This window comes from Heterodontus francisci, unplaced genomic scaffold (genome assembly GCF_036365525.1).
Source record: "Heterodontus francisci isolate sHetFra1 unplaced genomic scaffold, sHetFra1.hap1 HAP1_SCAFFOLD_319, whole genome shotgun sequence".
Classification (NCBI taxonomy): Eukaryota; Metazoa; Chordata; class Chondrichthyes; order Heterodontiformes; family Heterodontidae; genus Heterodontus; species Heterodontus francisci.
Genome location: NW_027142010.1, coordinates 1,191,725 through 1,212,305, shown reverse-complemented (window position 1 = coordinate 1,212,305; position 20,581 = coordinate 1,191,725). Strand labels below are relative to the sequence as shown.

General features: G+C 42.1%; 1 protein-coding gene across 1 annotated transcript in view; it reads left to right on the top strand.

Annotated features, from left to right (window-relative positions):
* The first annotated feature begins 4,972 nt into the window (after positions 1-4,972).
* Positions 4,973-20,581, top strand: part of LOC137366195 (deleted in malignant brain tumors 1 protein-like) — a 29,497-nt gene continuing 13,888 nt past the window's right edge. The window contains exons 1-3 of the mRNA XM_068028186.1: positions 4,973-5,061; positions 13,815-13,847; positions 15,184-15,498. Of these exons, the coding sequence (XP_067884287.1) occupies positions 5,016-5,061; positions 13,815-13,847; positions 15,184-15,498 (394 nt within the window). The 5' untranslated portion in view covers positions 4,973-5,015. The remainder of the gene's footprint in view (positions 5,062-13,814; positions 13,848-15,183; positions 15,499-20,581) is intronic.

Genomic DNA, 20,581 nt, shown 5'->3' with positions numbered 1-20,581 from the left:
TGCTGGTTAAACTGCAGTGGGACACTGAAGAAACACAAAGGTCCCAAAACCTTGGTTCTATCAAACTGCACCTAGCCTGTCTGCAGTCAGGTCAATACAATCTGTCTGCTAGAGAGAGTTTTGGAAAGCACATCTCGACTTGTACTTCTTTTCATCTGATTTACTGGAAACATTGATCACTCATTTGTCACTTCCCCATTCTGAATTTTACCACTGTCTCTCAGACACTGTCGTGCCCAGCTATAAGTGAGATTTAACGGTCGGAGTTCCTGCAAAAAGCTGAGACATACGAGTTTATGCATTATTTTCCCTCGATATGTTGCATTCCTTTGTGTGGAGTATTCCTGAGAATCACACTAATTGGAAAGGGTCACTGGGTTTGAAGGCTCCTGTTCCACTGTTGTGTATGTTTGGGAGATTGAGTAGTTGTGTGAAACTTGATTTCACTCACCTGTGATTTTAAATGTTATTGTTCTGTTGCAGGTACTTTACAGGGAGGCAACTGGGATGGGCAATAAATGTTGGCCTAGGCAGAGATGCCTTTCATCAGTGAAAGAATTTGAAAAAAAATTAAAAACTGGTATTTCGTGTTGAATATCCGTAAGAACGATGACAGCACGAGAGAATGCAGACAGAGACAATTCCAAGGCACTGTGCGGGGCTCGGCTGTACAGGAGGGCACAAGAATGGGTAGCAATCCATTTGCTATTGGGGATTCGATAGTAGGGGTGTAGAAAGGTGTTTCTACAACTGCAGACATGAGACTGGAATGGTCGATTGTCTCCCTGGTGCCAGGGTAAAGAATATCACTGAATGGGTGAAGAACATTATGTGGAGGATTGGGGAACAATCAGAAGTCCTGGTCCATATGGGAACCAATGACACTGGTAGGGAAAGGACTGAGGTCTTACAGGCAGAAAAAGATGAAAGAGCAGGACCTCAATGGTAATAATCTGTATTACTGCCAGTGCCACGTTCCCGTGAATACAGAACCAGACGATAGTGCAGGTGAATGTGTGTCTGCAGAAATCGTGGAAGGAGGAGTCCCGGGGAACTACGACCAGATTTGGACCAGGAAGGACCTGGACAAGACACAAAAGTCGCAACAGCACAGGGCTAGGACCAATGTACTGGAGGGAAGTTTAACTAGTGTTGTGAGGGAGAGTTTAAACTAATATGACAGGTTTGGGACACCAGACTCAACAACAGAGAAGGAACAGGGTACATGGATAATTAAAAGGGAGAAAAAAGCAACAACACAAAGAATAGTGCAGTAAGAGCGGGAAGTAAAAGGCCAAAACGCAAAGCCAACTAGCATGGTATGAAATGCATGAGGGTTAATGAAAGAAGTGGCAGAAATAGGATTGATGAGCTTTCATCCGCAAGTTGCCACATAGTGTTATGATAAAATAGGTTTGACGGAGATCTGTCTTAAACATCAGCAGTATCAGGAACTAAACATTGTGTTCAGCAGGGATAGAGAAGGGGAAAAGAAATAAGTGGGAGACAGCATTGATCTGGGATAATATTACAATTCTAGAGAAGAACAAAATACTAGGGGATTCAACGATTCCCTCATCCATTCAGAAAACGATGCGTTAAATAGCTCAGTGTTTATTTTGCACACCCCCTAACAGTGAGCACTCGATTATGGAGTTATTCTGTCACCGAAGTTCAGAGAAATATAGAAATGGTTTCACCTTCAATTGCGCTAATGCAGTCTGTGACAAACCATAGTAAAAGGGGAAAGAGGAGAAACAAGAGCAACAACCTGTTATTTATGTAGTGTCCTTAACGTAGTTAAAATATTCAAGTTGTATTATCAGACAAAATTTGATAGCGAGCAGCGTAACAAGATATTATGGCAGATGATCAAATGCATTGTCAAGGTGTTAAGTTTTAAGCAGCATCTGAAAGAAGGAAAAAGATGTAGCGAGGCAGAGGTTTATGGAGGGAATTCCAGAATTTCGGATCTTGACAAATGAAAACAAGACCATCAGCGATGGAGCGATTAAATTTGGGAATGCTGAAGATTTCAGAATTGAAGGAGCACAAATATCTGATAGGGCTGAAGGAGATTGCAGAGGTAGGGAGGGAAGCGGTCATTCAGAGATTAGAAAATATGTGTGGGAATTTCAATATTGTTAAGATGCATAACCAGAAACTAATGCGAGTGCAGCAGTGATGGATGAATGGGACCTGGTGTGAGTTTTAAATAGGCAGCAGAGCTTTGGATGTCCTCGACTCAACTAAGGATGCAAAGAGGGAGACTAGCTAAGACTGCATTGGAATAGTCAGTCTCGAGGTAAATATGGAGCATTACATGCTAAACTGTCTGGATGAAAAAAAAAGTGTTGTCAGTTAAAGTAAACCAGAAAGAAGAGATTCATTACAAATGCCATATAAAGAATATAATCTAAAAACAAACAGAATGCAGAGTGTGTCGGAGAAATAGTAAAAGAATACAAGAAGGGCAAAGAAAGGGTATAAAAAATGAACAATTAACAGAAAAGGGGATCACAAATCTTGTCAAATATGTAACAGTAAAAGGGATAGTTAAAGGAATGATGGGGCAGATTATGGACAAACAAGTAAATATTCCTGTGGAGGCAGAGGGTATGACTGAGGTACTGAATGAGTAATTTGCATCTGTCTTCACAAAAGAAGAGGTTCAAGTTAATGTCGCAGTCGAGGAGAGGGAGGTAGAGATCTTGCAGAGGATAAAATAGATGGGAAGGCGGTGACAAAAAGTTTAACATCACTAAATGTCGACAATTCCCCTGGTGCAGATTGGATGCATCCTAGGTTGCTAAAGGAAGCTAGGTTGGAGATAACAAAAGCTCTGACCACAATGTTACAATACTCCTTGCATATTGCACTGGTGTCATAGAACAGGAATTCTGCAAATGCTAAACTCCTGTTAAAAAAAAAGAAAGAGGAGAGTGTAAGCCTTGCAACTACAGCCTAATCAGTCTAACGACAGTGAAGATTGAGAGAACAGCGAGAGACACTCATCAAGGGCAACAATTGATTCTCACTTGCAGAAAAATTACCTGATTGAGTTATATAATGAAGTAAGAAACTACAGTAGGCCTTGTGTATGTGGCATCCAATTTTGACCAAGTATCTCACAACAGACGTATTCAGAAAGTAGGAATACATATTATTAAAGGGGCGATGTCAGATCGAGTAGTCGATTGGCTATGAGATAGGAGGCTGAGACCAGTAGAGAATGGATGTTCTCCTGACAACAGAGAGTGGGGATCACCCGGGGGTTGGGTTTAAGACTACAGATTTTTCTTGTTTCCTACAAATGACATAGACTTGGGGAGAGAATGTGTAATTTTGACATTTGCGGATGGTACAAACTTGGCTCTGCAGTAAATCATGAACATTATAATAGCAGACTTCAGGAGGGCATGCACAGTCTGGTGAAATGGGCAGATCCATGGTGGATGCAATTTATTGCGGTCAAGTCAGAAGTGATTCTCATTGGGAAACATCATGTCAGTATAATATGAATGGTACCATTTTCAGGGGATGCACGATCAGAGGGACCCGGGGAATGCATGTCCATAAATCTTCGAGCCTTGCATTGCAAGTAGCGAAGCTGATTGAGAAATTGTATGGGATACTTGTTTTGAAAATCGAGGTATTGAATGTATAAAGGAAATCAAAGTAAACCTTTACAAATCAATTGTTATGCCTCAGCTGGTGTCATGTGTGCAGTTCCGGGCATGAATACCTTGGAGGAATGTCAAGGCCCTGGAAAGGGTACAGAGGAGGGATAGTAGGAAGACACCATGGGTGAGGGATTTCATTTAGGTGACAGAATGGAGGAGCTTGGATTGTTCTCATTACAGCAGAGAAGTTTAAGGAGATTTAACAGAGTTCAAATTGATGAGGGGTCATGATAGAGTAAGAATGGTGAAATTATTTCCCGTCACAAATGAGTCGGTCATCAGTGATCACGGCCGGGATTTTAATGGCCCCCAGAGGCGTGAACGAAAGCCATGAGGGGAGAGGGTAGTGGGCATGGAGAAATACGGCGGGTGGCAGGGGATGTGACAGGATGAAGATCCCATTGCCAAGTTATGGGATCCTTCCACCGCCACTGGGATCTTACCAGTGGCGGGGTCCTCCGCCACATGGAGAGGAGACCTTCTGAAACAAAGCACTCTCCCTGCGGCCTTGTCGGTGGGGTGGGGCGCTGCCTCATTCTTGGGAAATGAGTGGCCCACAGAGCACCCCCACCAGGAGCCACATCATTCCCCGGGACCTCACTCCGCCGGGACCACAATAACACCACCCAAACCCTCTCACTGGGGCCTTACGGGCTGGCTCCGTGACCCCGACTCATCTCGCTCTTCTCTGGGGTTCCAGCGCTGGGCCTGGGTCCGAGGCCTTCTGTAGAACCGGTAGAATAACTTAAGGGATGATGAACAGACACTTGTTCACACAGTGGCTTGTTATGATCTAGAAAGCACGACCTCAAAGAGTGATGAAATTAGATTCCAGAGGAACTTTTGAAAGTCAATTGAACAAGTCCTTGAAATAGACTAACTTGCAGAATTATGAGAAAAAGCTACGTATGTGACAATAGATTAGACAGCTCTTTCAAAGGGACGACTCTGACTAAATTAGCGGATTGGTCTTCCTTGTGCATTTATGATTCTATGATCTGGACGCCAGATCAGTGACTCGTTTACTTTTCACAGTGTCACACATCATTGACCTCGCAGGATAGGCTGTTAGTTGAAACATGGATTTATTGTATCCATTAATGGTCACATTTCTTCTCATTGGTGCATTTTACCAGACTGTAATTCACAGTTCACGCAAGTTAACATCTATTCGTTATTTGGAAGGAAACATTGGTTTCTGTAGAAACTTCTATTAAAGGATTAACTACCACAACAGCCGGAGTGTCAGAAGCTGCTAGTGGGAGTTTTTAGTGTTTGAGAACAGCGTTCGGTTAATGTTCTGGACTCATCGCTATACCCAGTGACAGAACGATGCTGTGGTCCTTCCTAACCCTGTTTCTACTGCAGTTTTTGAACTGTGAGTTACGGATTATTGAATGTATTATGTTATTTACTGAAATAACTGATTATTTCACTGAAAAAATGATTATATACTGATTATTGTTGAACGATGAGCATCATTAATATGATTAGCGTCTTTACTACAGAACATAGTCAGGTGATGTAGAAAGTAATTAATGCTTTATACATTTTAATGTCCTTGTGCAGAGTTTAATGCAATATCGGAACTTGTTAATTGCCTTCTACTTGCCGCTCGAACAGACAGAGCAGACTGGAGTTGAAAATCTAATGGGATTATTTAAACGGAGTCTGTTAGAAAAAGAGCCGCTTCGTTGTTAGAATAGAATCTGTCAGTGTCTGCGATCAATTTGCAGAAAACGGTTCTATTTTATTTACAGTTGTGATTCATTGGGAAGGTATGAAATGGATATTGAAATGGTTTATTTAATTTGTAGAAGTTTCATTTGATACACATTTTGTTTCCATTTTAAGCTCTATCAGTCACAAATAGGAATCACCCACCATTTATATAAAAATGTCTTCCGTTCATACAGCGCATTTCACGACATCAGGACGTCCCAAAGAGCTTTTCTGTCAATTCTGTACTGTTTTGTAGTGTTGTCCATACTGTAATGTAAAAAACGCGGCAGCCAAGGTCCACATAGCAAGTTCCTACAAACAGCAATGTGATAATGACCAGAATAATATATACATTCGTTTGATGTTGGTTGAGGGATCAACTTCTGCCAGAGCACTAGGGATAACTCCCCTGCCCTTCTTCCAAAGAGTGCACCTGAGAGTGCAGACAGGACATGGGTTTAACTTCTCCTTCGAAATACAACCCCTTTGAACAGTGCCGCACACCCTTTGTACTGTGCTGGAGTGGCAGCCCAGATTTTGTATCAAGTCTCTGGAATTAGACTTGAACCCACCAACTCCTGACACAGAGGCGAGAGTGCTGCCAATTGAGCTGTTGCTGACAGTAATATTGTTTTGGTGACAGTAAACCAGTTTGGAATATTTTACATTTCATTAACGGGTATTTTAAATTCCCAGTTGAGATGTGTGTCGAACACAAAGACGGCAGCAGTTTGCTTTCTTTTTTCTCCTGCGTTTCTTACACTGACACAGCCAGCTGGAATTGTAATTCTCATCTGATTATTTAAAGCGAGCCTGATAGAAGTATAGTGCGGTTTTTGTTTGAATAGAGTACATCAGAGTCTGGGTGTAAGTTTACTTACTGAGTGTAGAACACCAGTTAAAACTACATCGACTGCCGACTGAACCCCCACACACTTTTCTGTCACAGAAATTTCTCAATACAAGTGTTGCCAAACCTCCTAATGATACAGTTGATGAAACTAAATATTTTAAAATAGTTTGTTCAGTGTTGAAGTGTTATACAAAATATATAAAAACATCTCACCTGGAGATAGAAACAATATTTTTCAATTGGTTTTAATTATTAGTATAATTATGATCAAGTGCAAGCTGCAAAAATGGTGTTACTGCAAGTTTTTAAATCCTTGGGGATTTTGCTCTGTATTATTGATTATTTAGTGATTATCTTCAATATTAGCAACTTTTATATTAAAAGACATCACCCTATTTCCACCATTTATATGTACAGTGTCTAAAGTTAGTTAAGTTTTACCAATCGCATATTTTTACTCAGTGTCATGCAGCGTGCAATGAGTTAGAGATATTGTTCCTCAATATCATTCCAACGGCTCTATATATTTATTGTTTTATTCTGTCGATGACTCCATTCTGTTTTGCACTGTTTCCAGTGCGTGTTTGGTTCCATTTATTTATCTCTGTCTTTTAAAATAAACATTATTGGTTTATTGACAGGGCAACTTTGCCCCAGTGTTATCAGATACGTTATGTATTTAACGAATTATATTTCCGTGAATGTTACCTAATTGGATTTTAAAATCCTGTTCTGTGAATTATTTAAAGAACATTTTATTCAAGCCACAGAAAAGGGAAAAATGAAGCGCACATGATTCCCTGTATCCTTTTCTCAAATCGCAAGTTGCTCAGAATCATTGTTATAAGCAAGCATGCTTTTTAAATTATTAATTGCTAGAGTATGAAGTGAATATTGAAATAGTTTATCTGATTTATAGAATTCACATTTAATACGGATCTTAAAAGCAAAATACTGTGGATGCTGGAAATCTGAAATAAAGACAAGAAATGCTGTAACCACTCAGCAGGTCTGGCAGCATCTGTGGAAAGAGAAGCAGAGTTCTGCTTCTCTTTCCACAGATGCTGCCAGACCTGTTGAGTGGTTCCAGCATTTCTTGATTTTAATACGGATCTTAGGTTGTTGGTTTGATTTTACATTCTATCAGTATTAAACAGGGAACTATTATCCATTCTGTTGCTTTTCGAAAACATTGTTTTTGGAAAATGTTGCATCTTATTAAATTCCCAGGTCGTACATGTGAGAGATTTTGATTTAATTCCAAAATTGAACACAAATACTGCCGCAATTTGTTTTATTTGGTTCTCTGCAGCGCTTGAACAAACACAAAGGACTGCAGTTGAAATTCTAAGGAGATTTTTTAAACACAGTAGTCTGTGTTCGATGGTAACACAGGGATTTTAGAACTGCAGTCAAAGCTAAATCTACTGCCGACTGAACCCACACGGGCATTTCTGTCCAAGTTCTTTCACATTCGAAGTGTTGACTGACCCGGTGTGGTATACTGAATGAAATAAAATATTTCAAATTGTATTTTCAGTGTTAGAGTGTTGCACATGATCTATAAATATTGTATAATATATTAACTAGAGGCAGCACCAATATTATTTCATCGAGCATTAATTATTAATGTCATTGTGAAGAGTCTCTGCAAAAGATGATGTTGCTGAATATTCTAAGATTTCCGGAGGATTTTCTGCTTATTGTTGTTTACTTAATGATGAACCTGAAAATGGAGAGCTTTGTTTCGTAAATTAATCACCTTATTTCTCATATGTACACTATCGAGTAATAATTAATGTGACACAATCTCCTTCTACATGCGCCTTTTATGTAAAGCATAGTGAAGTGTTTAATGAGATATCCTGAATAGTCTCCTTCCACCTTTTCTATATTTTTGTGGAGTTTTTCGGTCAATGGCTCCATTCAGTTTCCAGTGCTGGTTTGGTTAAATTTATTATTGTCTATCGACAACAAATGCTGGTTAACGACAGGGAAACGTTCCCTTAATGTTATTAGATATTTCCGTGATGAATTTTCTTTTGTTTTTGTAAAAAGCGATTCGATTCTAAAATCCTGACTTTGACGGTAATTTAAGAATATTTTCTGCAAGCCATAGAACGGACAGAAAGTATGAAATGCATCTGACTCCCTGAATCGTTTATTTTACCAATCGGCTGCTGATCAAAATCAATTTGTAGGAAATGTGCATATTTATAAAGTGAATATTGAAACAGTTTCTTTAATTTATAAATGCATCATTTAATACATTTTGTCCTGTTTTACTTTAACTTCATCAAACTCACGGAGGGAACTGTCGATGACAGTACAAACGTATCTAATATTAATCATCTGATTAACATTTAATTGCATTTTCGGAGGCGATTTGAGTTAAATTTAGGTTTATTACCATAATTGGACATAAATACCGCAACAGTTGGTTTTATTTTGTTTCCTATGGCTCTGGTAGAGACGCAGCAGACAGCAGTTAAAATTCGAATCAAGCGTTTAAAATGGAGCCTCTTGGAAGTAGAAAGTGGTCAGTGTTACAGTTGAGTGTATGGGAGTCAGAAATGCAGAATACAGGTATCTGCATCTTGCCGACTCATCCCACATTGAGATTTCTGTCCCGGAATTTCTCAGTGAAGTGCTGTGTGACACAGAGAATTAGATTAAAACGTGTGTACAGCATTTGGAATGTTCGGAAAGGACTATAAATATTGTATAATATATTAACTGGAGGTGGAAGCAATGTTGTTACATTTGTACTGATTATTAATAGAATTATCAATTACACTCTCCAAAAATGATGCTACTGATCTCAGAGCGATTTGCTGCATGAGCAGTTTTATTTAGTCCGTGATAATCTTCAAAACTAAACTTTTTTACATTAAGTCATGCTTTCTATTTCATATATTTATATGCACGGTGTCGTGTAATAATTAGTGTTTCTCAGTCTCTTTCTACATGATTCATACATTTGATGCAGCATTTAATATCCAGAATTGTTTATGAATTTCTTTCCACATTCCTCATACTTTTGTATCGTGCTATACAATGTTTAAGGGGAGATCCGGAGTTGTTTCCCAATCTCTGGGGAAAGGCCGGGAAAGTGGATTTGGGGCAGTAGATCAGTCATGATCTTATTGAACGGCGGAGTAGTATGAGTAGGCAGCATGAACTACTCCTACTCCTATTAAGTCCATTTATGTTATTCCACATGTCCCATACTCTGGACATCTTGTGGAACAAATTCTGAATTCGTTTGCAAATTGAAATTCAACAGACAGTGCCCAGAACAATTTGTTTCGGTTCTGTAAATGTTCGGTGTGTGTTTGGTTATTTCTAACACTGGTAATGCTTCTTCAGGCACTAGCTGATGTGTTATGGAGATAGATTGTTAAAATTTACTGATAATGCTATTGACGTACATAATCCGATTGTTTGATGTGAGTTCCTTCTGTCCGGTGCTTTGCCTGTGGTTTGAAGCTTCGCCTTTGGCCTCCTTGTCTCGAGAGACAATGGGTAAGCGCCGAGAGGTGGTCAGTGATTTGTGGAGCAGCGCCTGGAGTCGCTATAAAGGCCAATTCTAGAGTGATATACTCTTCCACAGGCGCTGCAGATAAAATTGGTTGTCGGGGCTGTTCTACAGTTGGCTCTCGCCTTGCACTTCTGTCTTTTCTGGCGATCACTGGCAACTGACTCCCACGACTTGTGGTCAATGTCACAGGATCTCATGTCACGTTTGCAGACTTTATAGCAGAGACATGGACAGCTGGTGGGTCTGATACCAGGGACGAGTTCGCTACACAATGTGTCCTTGAGGATCCTACCATCTTCCATGTGGCTCACATGACCAAGTCATCTCAAACGCTGCTGGCTCAGTCGGGTGTATATGCTGGGGATGTTGGCCACCTCGAGGACTTCTGCGTTGGAGTATGGTCCTGCCACCTGATGCCAAGGATTCTTCAGAGGCAGCGAAGATGGAATGAATTGAGACGGCATTCTTGGCTGACATACGTTGTCCAGGCCTCGCTGCCATCGGGCAAGGTACTGAGGACACAGGCTTGAAACATTCGGACTTTTGTGTTCTGTGTCAGTGCGTCATTTTCCCACACTCTCTTGGCCAGTCTGGACATAGCAGTGGAAGCCTTTCCCATGCGCTTGTTGATTTCTGCATCTAGAGACAGGTTACTGGTGATAGTTGAGCCGAGGTAGGTGAACCCCTGAACCACTTCCAGAGCGTGTTCGCCAATATTGATGGATGGAGCATTTCTGACGTCCTGTCCCATGATGTTCGTTTTCTTGAGGCTGATGGTTAGGCCTAAATTCGTTGCAGGCAGCCACAAACCTGTCGATGAGTCGCTGCAGACACTCTGCAGTGTGAGATGATAATGCAGCATCGTCAGCAAAGAGGAGTTCCCTGAGGAGGACCTTACATACTTTGCTCTTCGACCTAAGACGGGCAAAGTTGAACAACCTGCCACCTGAACTTATGTGGAGGAAAATTCCCTCTTCTGAAGACTTGAACGCACGTGAGAGCAGCAATGAGAAGAAGATCCCAAACACTGTAGGTGCGTGAACACAGCCCTGTTTCATGCCACTCAGGATAGGAAAGGGGACTGATGAAGCACCACAATGCTGAATTGTTATGGAATGAGGTGATGATACTTAGTAGTTTTAGTGGACATCTGATCTTTGCTAGTAGTCTGAAGAGACCACGTCTGCATTCGAGGTCAAAGGTTTTGGTGAGATCAATGAAAGTAACGTAGAGAGGCATCTGTTGTTCAGGGCATTTCTCCTGTAGCTGGCGAATGGTGGATCTCTCTACTCGAAAGCGGCACTGTACCTCAGGGTCGACATGCTCAGCCAGCTTCTGGAGTCTGTTTAAAACGACTCGAGCGGAGGCTTTCCCCACTATGCTGAGCAGGGAGATTCCATGGTAGTTGTTGCAGTCACCACTGTCATCCTTGTTCTTATAGAGGGTAATGATAATGGCATCGCGCATGTCCTGTGATACTGCCCCCTCATCCCAGCACAGGCAAAGCAATTCATAGAGTGCTGAGTGTATAGCAGGCTTGGCACTCTTGATTTATTTCAGGGTCAATGCCGTCCTTTCGGGGGCTTTACCACTGCCTATACAATCAATGGCATCACGGAGTTCCGATTTTGTTGGCTGTTCGTCCAGTTCATCCATGACTGACGGAGACTGGGCTTCTTTGAGGGCGGTATCAGTGACAACATTTTCCCTGGAGTATAGTTCCAGGTAATGCGACAATAACTGTGATTCTATCAATTAATATGCTTCTGAATCCACAACATCTCGCTTAATTGTGAAATTAATTCAAATTAGACCTAAAATAATTTTAGATAATATAATTAAATTAAGTAATATAATTAAATGCAATAATCTGCCATGAGAAGCATGTACTTATAAACTCTCTGTATTGACTGTATTTTATAATCCCTAAACCACGCCTGTCTGTGGTTTTGTAAATCATTCAAGAGGTTAAATTCTGGGCTTTGGATGTTCCACATTTGTCCCGTTTCAGTTCACCTCATTGGAGTGTATTGTTATTTGTAATTAATATTTCCATATTACTGTTTGTGGTACTGCCGTACAATAGTAAGTTAAGTGGAGTATAAAATGAGAAATTAACTTGATACATTTATTTATCTAAACATCAGGAAAGTAACTTTGTGATGGTACACCAAGAAATGCATTCAAAATGTTTCGTGAACAGCAATGAGAGCAGTTAGAAACTGTGAGGAAGGATGAGAGGGAAAATCGAGGGATCAGCAGATATGAGGAGTAGGGTAGATAAATGGGAAAATAGTAATGATTGAGAAAGGGGAACGACTGAACATTTATCTGAGACAGTAAGAGATAAATTCGATGAACAGGCAAGTATTGGAGTGTCGGTTACAGATTGTTTAGATTCATTTTCGGGATTTGAGCTCACTGGCTAGGCAGAATTTACTGAACAACCCTACTTATCCAGAGAGAATGGCGGGGTGTTTTCTTAAACCACTATCGTCATTTGGCGATATTGTTCTGCACCCATTTATTGTCCATCCCTAGTTTTCCTAAGAAGGTATTGGTGGGCTTTCTCCTTGACCCATTGGATTATATGGGGGCGGGGGGGGGGGCGGGGTGGGTGGGGGGAGATGGTGGTGGAGGGGCGGGAAGGAAAAAGGCGTGACCTGGGTGGTTACAGGCTAACATGATAAATGTATGAAGATTACAGGAAATGACTGAGTGGATTGATGAAGATTCACGGACTCTACTGAAGCACTGAGGTTGGAACCATTTTTCAGTAAATACAGAAAGATTATTCCAACTCGTCTGTCATTTGGTCACTGGAAAAGGGGAATTTGCGGGAGTTGACTATTATCCAGGGATGTTGGTAGGAATTCTGAGGCTACAGGACTGGGCAGAAGTCACACACTATTTACATTGCGGAACTATCTGCATAAAGAGACCTGTGAGATTATAGTTGGGAAACTGTAACGCATTTAAGTTTACTCGGTAAGCACAGCTGAGGACAGGAATCGATTTCCCGTTGTCTATAGTATATCAGCAGAATATACAAAGAGACAACGATGCATGCGACACATATCAACACCAGGGGGATAGGGAACAGGTCAACCTACTGACTGCATTCTTAAAAATGAAGAAACACTTAACCAGTAAACCGGAAAACGATAGTTTGAACATCATTAGTGGGTAAAAGAATAGGGCAAGTCGGCGAGTATAGGTGACCAGATAATGACAACAGCAGGAACTTAGTAATACTCAGTCAGCACGGAGTTAGGACGCTGACAGACCGTTCATCTTGTTTTGTTTGCTGAAGTTATAAATTAACTAAATGGTGGAAAAACCAAAATACACCTTTACATAAATTTGAAAGTTCCAATGGGAAGAATTTTCAGTTAACTAAAAGGCATCGAGATCGATTTAATTTAATTTATGTTCCCATCCCGGCATGAACATTGGACCAGAAAGCTGAATTCACTGAGACTGCCATCACAAGCGGGTTTAAAAGCGGATCCATCGCTAGCCTCTTCTCAGGGCACCTACACACATGTCATCAATGGTCAGAGCATCATCAGCACAAATTTACAGGGCGATGGGGAAAGGGAGTGAGACTAATTAGACAGGTCTTACAAAGAGACACCATAGACAACATGGGCCGAATGGCGTCTTTCTATGCTGCTTCATTGGAAGATTCTATAAGGGAGAGGACCATCACCACCGCCTTCTCAGACTAGTAATACTTTCACACTGGTAATACATGGGGCCCACCCACCGTCAGACAAGGAGTGAGAGAGGGTGTGTGTTTATGTGAAAATAAATCTCGATTTTTTTTTTTGGCCCATTACCAATATTAATTTGTTGCAGCAATTGTATTTTCGGTTTTCAGAAATGAAAACAGATCCCGGTATAACTTCTTCCGTAAAGTGACCCTGTCATTATTTGCATTTGAGTGTTTTTTTCTGACAGTTTCATTCATTTTGTGCCCCAGTGAACATTAATTCTCAACTTGTCATTTCAGGCAGACCTGGGAACAGTCAGCCTGACCCGTCAGGTAATCGGTCTTTATTTTCACACTCTCTGCTATCTCTCTGCTTAAATAAAAACCATTAAATATTTAGCCTGGGTCATAATCTCAGCGTCTTTTTGATCACGGATCAACCCGCTGCCCGGTTGCCAGTCAGATAGGGAGTGTGTCCCTCACAGTGTTAATAAAGACCTTTCATTCCAGCTGATAGATTGCTGCTGCATTCATGCGGAGCGACAATAACAGAGGGTCTCTGAAGATCAGAGTGTGAATGATCAGCTCCACTCACTCTGTTACCTAGCTGAGAGCCGGGTGCTGCCTTCATGTGGAGGTACAATAACAGAGGGTCTCTGAAGAGCGGAGTGTGAAGGATCAGCTCCACTCACACTGTTACCTAGCTGAGAGCCGGCTGCTGCCTTCATGTGGAGGTACAATAACTGAGGGTCTCTGAAGAGCAGAGTGTGAAGGATCAGCTCCACTCACGCTGTTACCTAGCTGAGTGCCGGCTGCTGCCTTCATGTGTCAGTACAACAACAGAGGGTCTCGGAAGAGCAGAGTGTGAATGATCAGCTCTACTCACACTGTTACCCAGCTGAGAGCCGGATGCTGCCTTCATGTGGAGGTACAATAACAGATGGTATCTGAAGAGCAGAGTGGGAATGATCAGCTCCACTCACACTGTTACCTAGCTGAGAGCCGGCTGCTGCCTTCATGTGAAGGTACAATAACAGAGGGTCTCTGAAGAGCAGAGTGTGAATGATCAGCTCTACTCACACTGTTACCCAGCTGAGAGCCGGCTGCTGCCTTCATGTGGAGGTACAATAACAGAGGGTCTCTGAAGAGCAGAGTGTTAATGATCAGCTCCACTGGCACACTTAATGCTCCCAAAGGCCCAGCTCACCAATCAGCAGTGACATCGACATCACATGACCATCCAGCCGGGTTTTATTGGCTGTGGTGGGTGAGTTTGCAATTTCTTCTCAACTCTCCTGGTGCTGGGATCTCACAGTGTGCGGCCAATCAGTAAAGAGCACGGTAAACATGTGGCCATTACAGCACCGCCGATATGCCTGCTTCTGCAGGTTAAATATATTCTGAACCGATTGCCAACCGGATCACATTGGAGCCGCTGGGTTGGTGGGAATTTCCGGCTGTCTCCCGGTTCCCTGCTCGTTTTCACAGTTTCTTAGAATTTCCCTCTTCTTTTTGCAATTTTTAATAGTTGCTCCCTGTTTTATTCAGGTTCTGGACACAGTCTGACACTGATTCCCCTCTGGCCTGGTGGATGGGGAGGGTCGATGTGCTAGGAACCGGTGGGTTTAATAGACTGTAACCGCATGATGATATTTCTGATGTTTTACAGAGACAGTGAAGCTGAGACTGGTGAATGGCGGTAATCGGTGCGCTGGGAGAGTGGAGATTCACTACAGGGGACAGTGGGGGACTGTGCATCATGATCTGTGGGACCAGCCGGACGCCGCTGTGGTGTGTCGGGAGCTGGGCTGCGGGACCGCGGAAGTTGCACTGGGCTGGGCTGACTTTGGGGAAGGCTCCGGTCCCGTTGTGACGAGTGATGTCGAGTGCGGCGGAACCGAGGCCGCTCTGCGAGATTGCAAGTCATATCAATGGGATCACTATTCTGAATCACACTCCAATGATGCCGGCGTCATCTGTTCAGGTAAAAATCTTTCTCAGTCTCTCAACTCCTGCCGCAGCTGATAGAATCCATGTAAAAGCGGAAGTAAATTAATCTGGAACTGTCAGTACCCGGAAAATCAGATGATAATTCCAGTAATCTCGGGTTAAAAATTATGTTATTTAAAATATTAGGATCACTGTTTGTTAAAAATATATCTTTGGTATTATATTTAATACACATTCTCCACCAGGTGCAGAATATACCTGATACTCAGCATATTTACAATACAGACAGAGAAGTTGCCAATGAGATTTTCCCTAAAGCCGCACTGAATGAGCGGAACTGCTGGAAATGTCACAATCTCAATTCAACTCTCCATTCATCAACCCTGCAGCCGCTACCAAGCATGCGCTGTCAGCTCGGCTGTATGCCTGCACTGCTCGCTTGGCCTCAGATCTCATATCTTAAACATGTTGTGAAGCTGAGACTCGGAAGCAGGGTAGGGAGCGTTCTCAGCATGGGGGGAGCTGGAGTTATGTGTCAGCGGTTACTGTGTAGCAAGGGAGAAACTTGCACAGTAAAATCCCACTGCTACGGAATGTCAATATGGAAACAACTCTGACAGAATCTCAGGCTACAAGAACTGGAAATAGTTCCAATCAGTTAAGAAAATCCTTTGGAACTGGTCGATAAGGAACAAATCTGACCCATAGTTCTCGCCTGGTCACTATCAAAGCACATTAATTGGCTTTTACACAATTTGCTTGTTGTGTGATATTGTTCCAGGCAAAATGGCTATCCGTGAAAAATGCCCGTATTTAGTAATGTGAATTGACATTAATATCCCTGGTGACTATTTTAGAACAATTCTCCTTCCAAGTAAGTACCCGGATGTCCAGGACCGGCAAAAATCTGGGGACCTGCTGGGGATCACTGATTGTCTCTATCCTAATTTCTTCAGGTCTTTATCCATATTGCCATTGAATTTTCAGAATCTGATGACTTCGTAACTCATGATTCAGTTTAAGTCTTATCATTGTTTGATATGCTAGAGATTAGTCTGTGTGCCTGAGCTAAACACCTAACCTGCACACAATAAATAGACGTGTCCTCTCGCTTGTGTCATTTCGATTTAAATTCATCAACATTTGACATTCTGCTTGCTGATTATGTTGTAGTACCTGAACTCAGTTTTCAAATGAAAACCAGAAAATGTGCGAGATTATCTTTGAAAATAATTGACAATTTACATTGCCACGAGATAGAAATTGATAACATAAGTACTTTACCTCAGATGTGACATGTGGGTACAATATGATCACAATGTTTAGGGCTCTATCAGCTGACTATAAATAAACAGAGAAATCGGATTATTGATCAGATTGCGGAAACTCCAACCAACTTTTAATATCAAGCACCTTAAAATGCTCACTGCTAACATATAGTTCCCAGGAAATGCCATGCTCAGACCGGTGATTGACGCAGCCCCTCATAGAGTCATCGATTCATATAGCACAGAAACAGGCCCTTCGGCCCATCGTATCTGTGCTGGCCATCCAGCACCTACAATTCTAGTCTCATTTTCCAGCACTTGGCCTTGTATGCTTTGGCGTTTCAAGTGCTCATTTAACTACTTCTTAAATGTTGTGTGGGTTCCTGCCACTACCACCACTTCAGGCAGTGTATTCCAAATTCCAACCACCCTCTGGGTGAAAATTATTTTCCTCAAATCCCCTCTAAACCTCCTGCCCTTTACCTTAAATTTATGCCCCCTGGTTATTGACCCCTCCACTAAGGGAAAAAGTCTCTTCCTATCTAACCTATCAATGCCCCTCATAATTTTGTATACCTCAATCATATCCTCCCTCAGTCTTCTCTGTTCTAAAGTAAACAAGCCTAGCCTTCTCAGTCTCTGTTCATAGCTAAAATGCTCCAGCCCAGGCAACATCCTGGTGAATATCCTCTGCACCCTCTCCAGTGCAATCGCATCCTTCCTATAGTGTGGTGCCCAGAACTGTACACAGTGCTCCAGCTGTGGCCCAACTATCGTTTTATACAGCTCCATCGTAATGTCCCTGGTGCTGCCTTCCGTGATCTATGGAAAGGTACACCAAGGTCCCTCTGACCTTCTGTACTTCCTAGCGTCCTACCATCCATTGTATATACCCTTGCCTTGTTAGTCCTCCTAAAATGCATCACCTCACACTTCTCAGGATTAAATTCCATTTGCCACAGCTATGCATCTCACCAGCCCATCTGTATCGTCCTGCAATCTAAGGCTTTCCTCCTCACTATTTACGACAACACCAATATTCATGTCATCTGCGAACTTACCTCCAATAATCATTTCTAAATCATTAATATACACTACAAACAGAAAGGGTCCCAGCACCGATCCCTGTGGTACACCACTGGTCACAGGCTTCCACTCGCAAAAACAACATTTAACGACTACCCTCTGCCTCCTACTACTGAGCCAATTGTGGATCCAATTTGCGAAATTGGCCTTGATCCCATGGGCTCTTACCTTCTTAACCAATCTCCCATGCCGGACCTTATCAAAAGCCTGACTGAAGTCCATGTAGACTTCATCAACTGATTTACGTCATCTACACATCTCATCACCTCCTCGAAAAATTCAATCAAGTTGGTTGGACAGGATCTCCCCTGACAAAACCGTGCTGATTACCGCTGATTATACCCTGCCTCTCCAAGTAGAGATTAATCTTGTCCCTCAGAATTTATTCCAATAGTTTTCCAACCACTGATGTTAGACTCACCGGCCTGGTCCATCCCTGCTAACCTTCTTGAATAATGGTACCTCATTCGATATCCTCCAGTCCTGTGCGGGCAGACTGGAGATTTACTGGAACGGAACCTGGGGCACAGTTAGCTTGACCTGGTCGTTACCGAATGCGGAAGTTGTCTGCAAAGAGCTCGGTGGTGGCTCTGGAGTTGCAGCGCCCCTTTATGCTCAGTTTGGCGAAGGGTCAGGGCCTGTTCTCAGTCCGGCTGGCTGCGGACTGCAGAGTGACGTTGGAGTAATATGTTCAGGTACAAACTCCGATAGTAATGGAAACAAAGTGGTTACCTACAAATATCGTGCTGCCGCCTCTGATAGACAGTGACATGTTAGAAACATTCCCATGTTCAGAAAGGGAAGGCTTTTAAACAGCGTTTCATGTTACATTTCTTCACTTTTGCAGTGACCAGGCTGAATGATCGGCACAAAACTAACAAGTGCGCGAGTACTAGGTGGTATTTATTCAAAGGTGATAAAGAGGATATTGGGACTGCTGAATGTCTTTGTCTTGTATTTGGTTCACTAACCCCCTGGGAATTGCCAGAGATCTCTGAGGCAAAGTGACCTGCCTCAGATAGATTGCAATCGGAAATTGACAGATCAAACATTACAGGTATTGTATTACAGGTATTATTACAATTGGCAGGTAAGACAATAAATGCGATTTCAAATGGGAAATAATTTGGATACAGACTAGACACATTCCCACTCGGGGGAAAAGGAAGGCGATTCAAAGCCAGATATTCCCAGATTACTAAAGAAATAGGGTTGAAAATAAAGCTTATCATAAAGGTCACGTTCGGAATTCAGTGGAAATTCAATCTGAATACAAAAACTACGGGGAGAAATGAATTGGGACGTAAAAGAGTCCTACGGAGTTTGGAAGAATAGATTTGTGTTTAGCATAACAGAGAACCCAACTGTCTTTTTATAAGCATGTAAAAAGGAGAAAAGGTAGTCAAAAGAAGTAAGCGATGAGGGGTACACCCTGCAATTACAGGGCAGTGAGTCTAACGACACTGATGGAGAACAGATTAGACAGAATAAACTGGCTGAAAACTAATTGTCATTTGGAAGACGATGTGTTATTAAATTAAAGTCTGCATTTATCAGTTAAAGGTAAATTGACTTAATAAGGTTGATTGAGTTCTTTGAAGCACCGATGAGCTCTGCTGAGAGTTTTGCAGTTGCTATTATGTACACGGACTTTAAAAAGGCGTTGGATAAAATATCAGGCAATGAGTAGACTTATTAGTAATATTGAAAACATTAGGATTGAAAGTTGAGTGGTTGTGTGGTACGAAATTGTCCAAGGGAATGAAAAGATCATTTAGTTGTGAACGACGTTTTTGGAAACTGGAGGGAAGTGTGTCGCGGTGTCACATTGGGTCGAAATTGGAACGACTGCTCCTTTTAATATATATTAATAACCTGATACTGTTATACAATGCTTCATTTCAATGTCTGAAGATGACACGGAAGTGGGAAATGCAGTAAATAGTGACAAGAATAGGAATACATTTCAAGACATGGACAGACAGGTAACATAGAACATTGAACAGTACAGCACAGTACAGGCCCTTCTGCCCAAGATGTTGTGCCGACACTTTAACCTACTCTAAGATCAAACTGCCTACATACCCTTCATTCTACTATCATCCATGTATCTATCCAAGAGTCGCTTAAATGTCCCTCCTGTATTTGCGTCTACTACCACCGATGGCAGTGCATTCCATGCACACACCACTCTCTGTGTAAAGAACCTACCTCTGATATCTCCCCTAAACCTTCCTCCAATCACCGTAAAATTATGCCCCCCGGTGATAGCCCTTTTCGCCCTGGGAGAAGGTCTCTGGCTATCCACTCTATCTATGCCTCTCAGCATCCTGTACACCTCTATCAAGTCACCTCTCATGCTTCTTCACTCCAATGAGAAAAGCCCTAGCTCCCTCAACCTTTCTTCATAAGACATGGCCTCCAATCCAGGCAGCATCCTGGTAAATCTCCTCTGCACCCTCTCGAAAGCTTCCACATCCTTCCTATAATGAGGCAACCAGAACTGAACACAATATTCCAAGTGTGGTCTAACCAGGGCTTTATAGAGCTGCAGCATAACCTCGTGGCTCTTAAACTCAATCCCCCTATTAATGAAAGCCAACACCCCATAAGCCTTCTTAACAACGCTATCAACTTTGATGGATCTATGGACGTGGACAACAAGATCCCTCTGTTCCTCCACACTGCCAAGAATCCTGTCTTTAAGCCTGTATTCTGCATTCAAATTCGACCTTCTAAAATGAATCACTTCACACCTTTCCA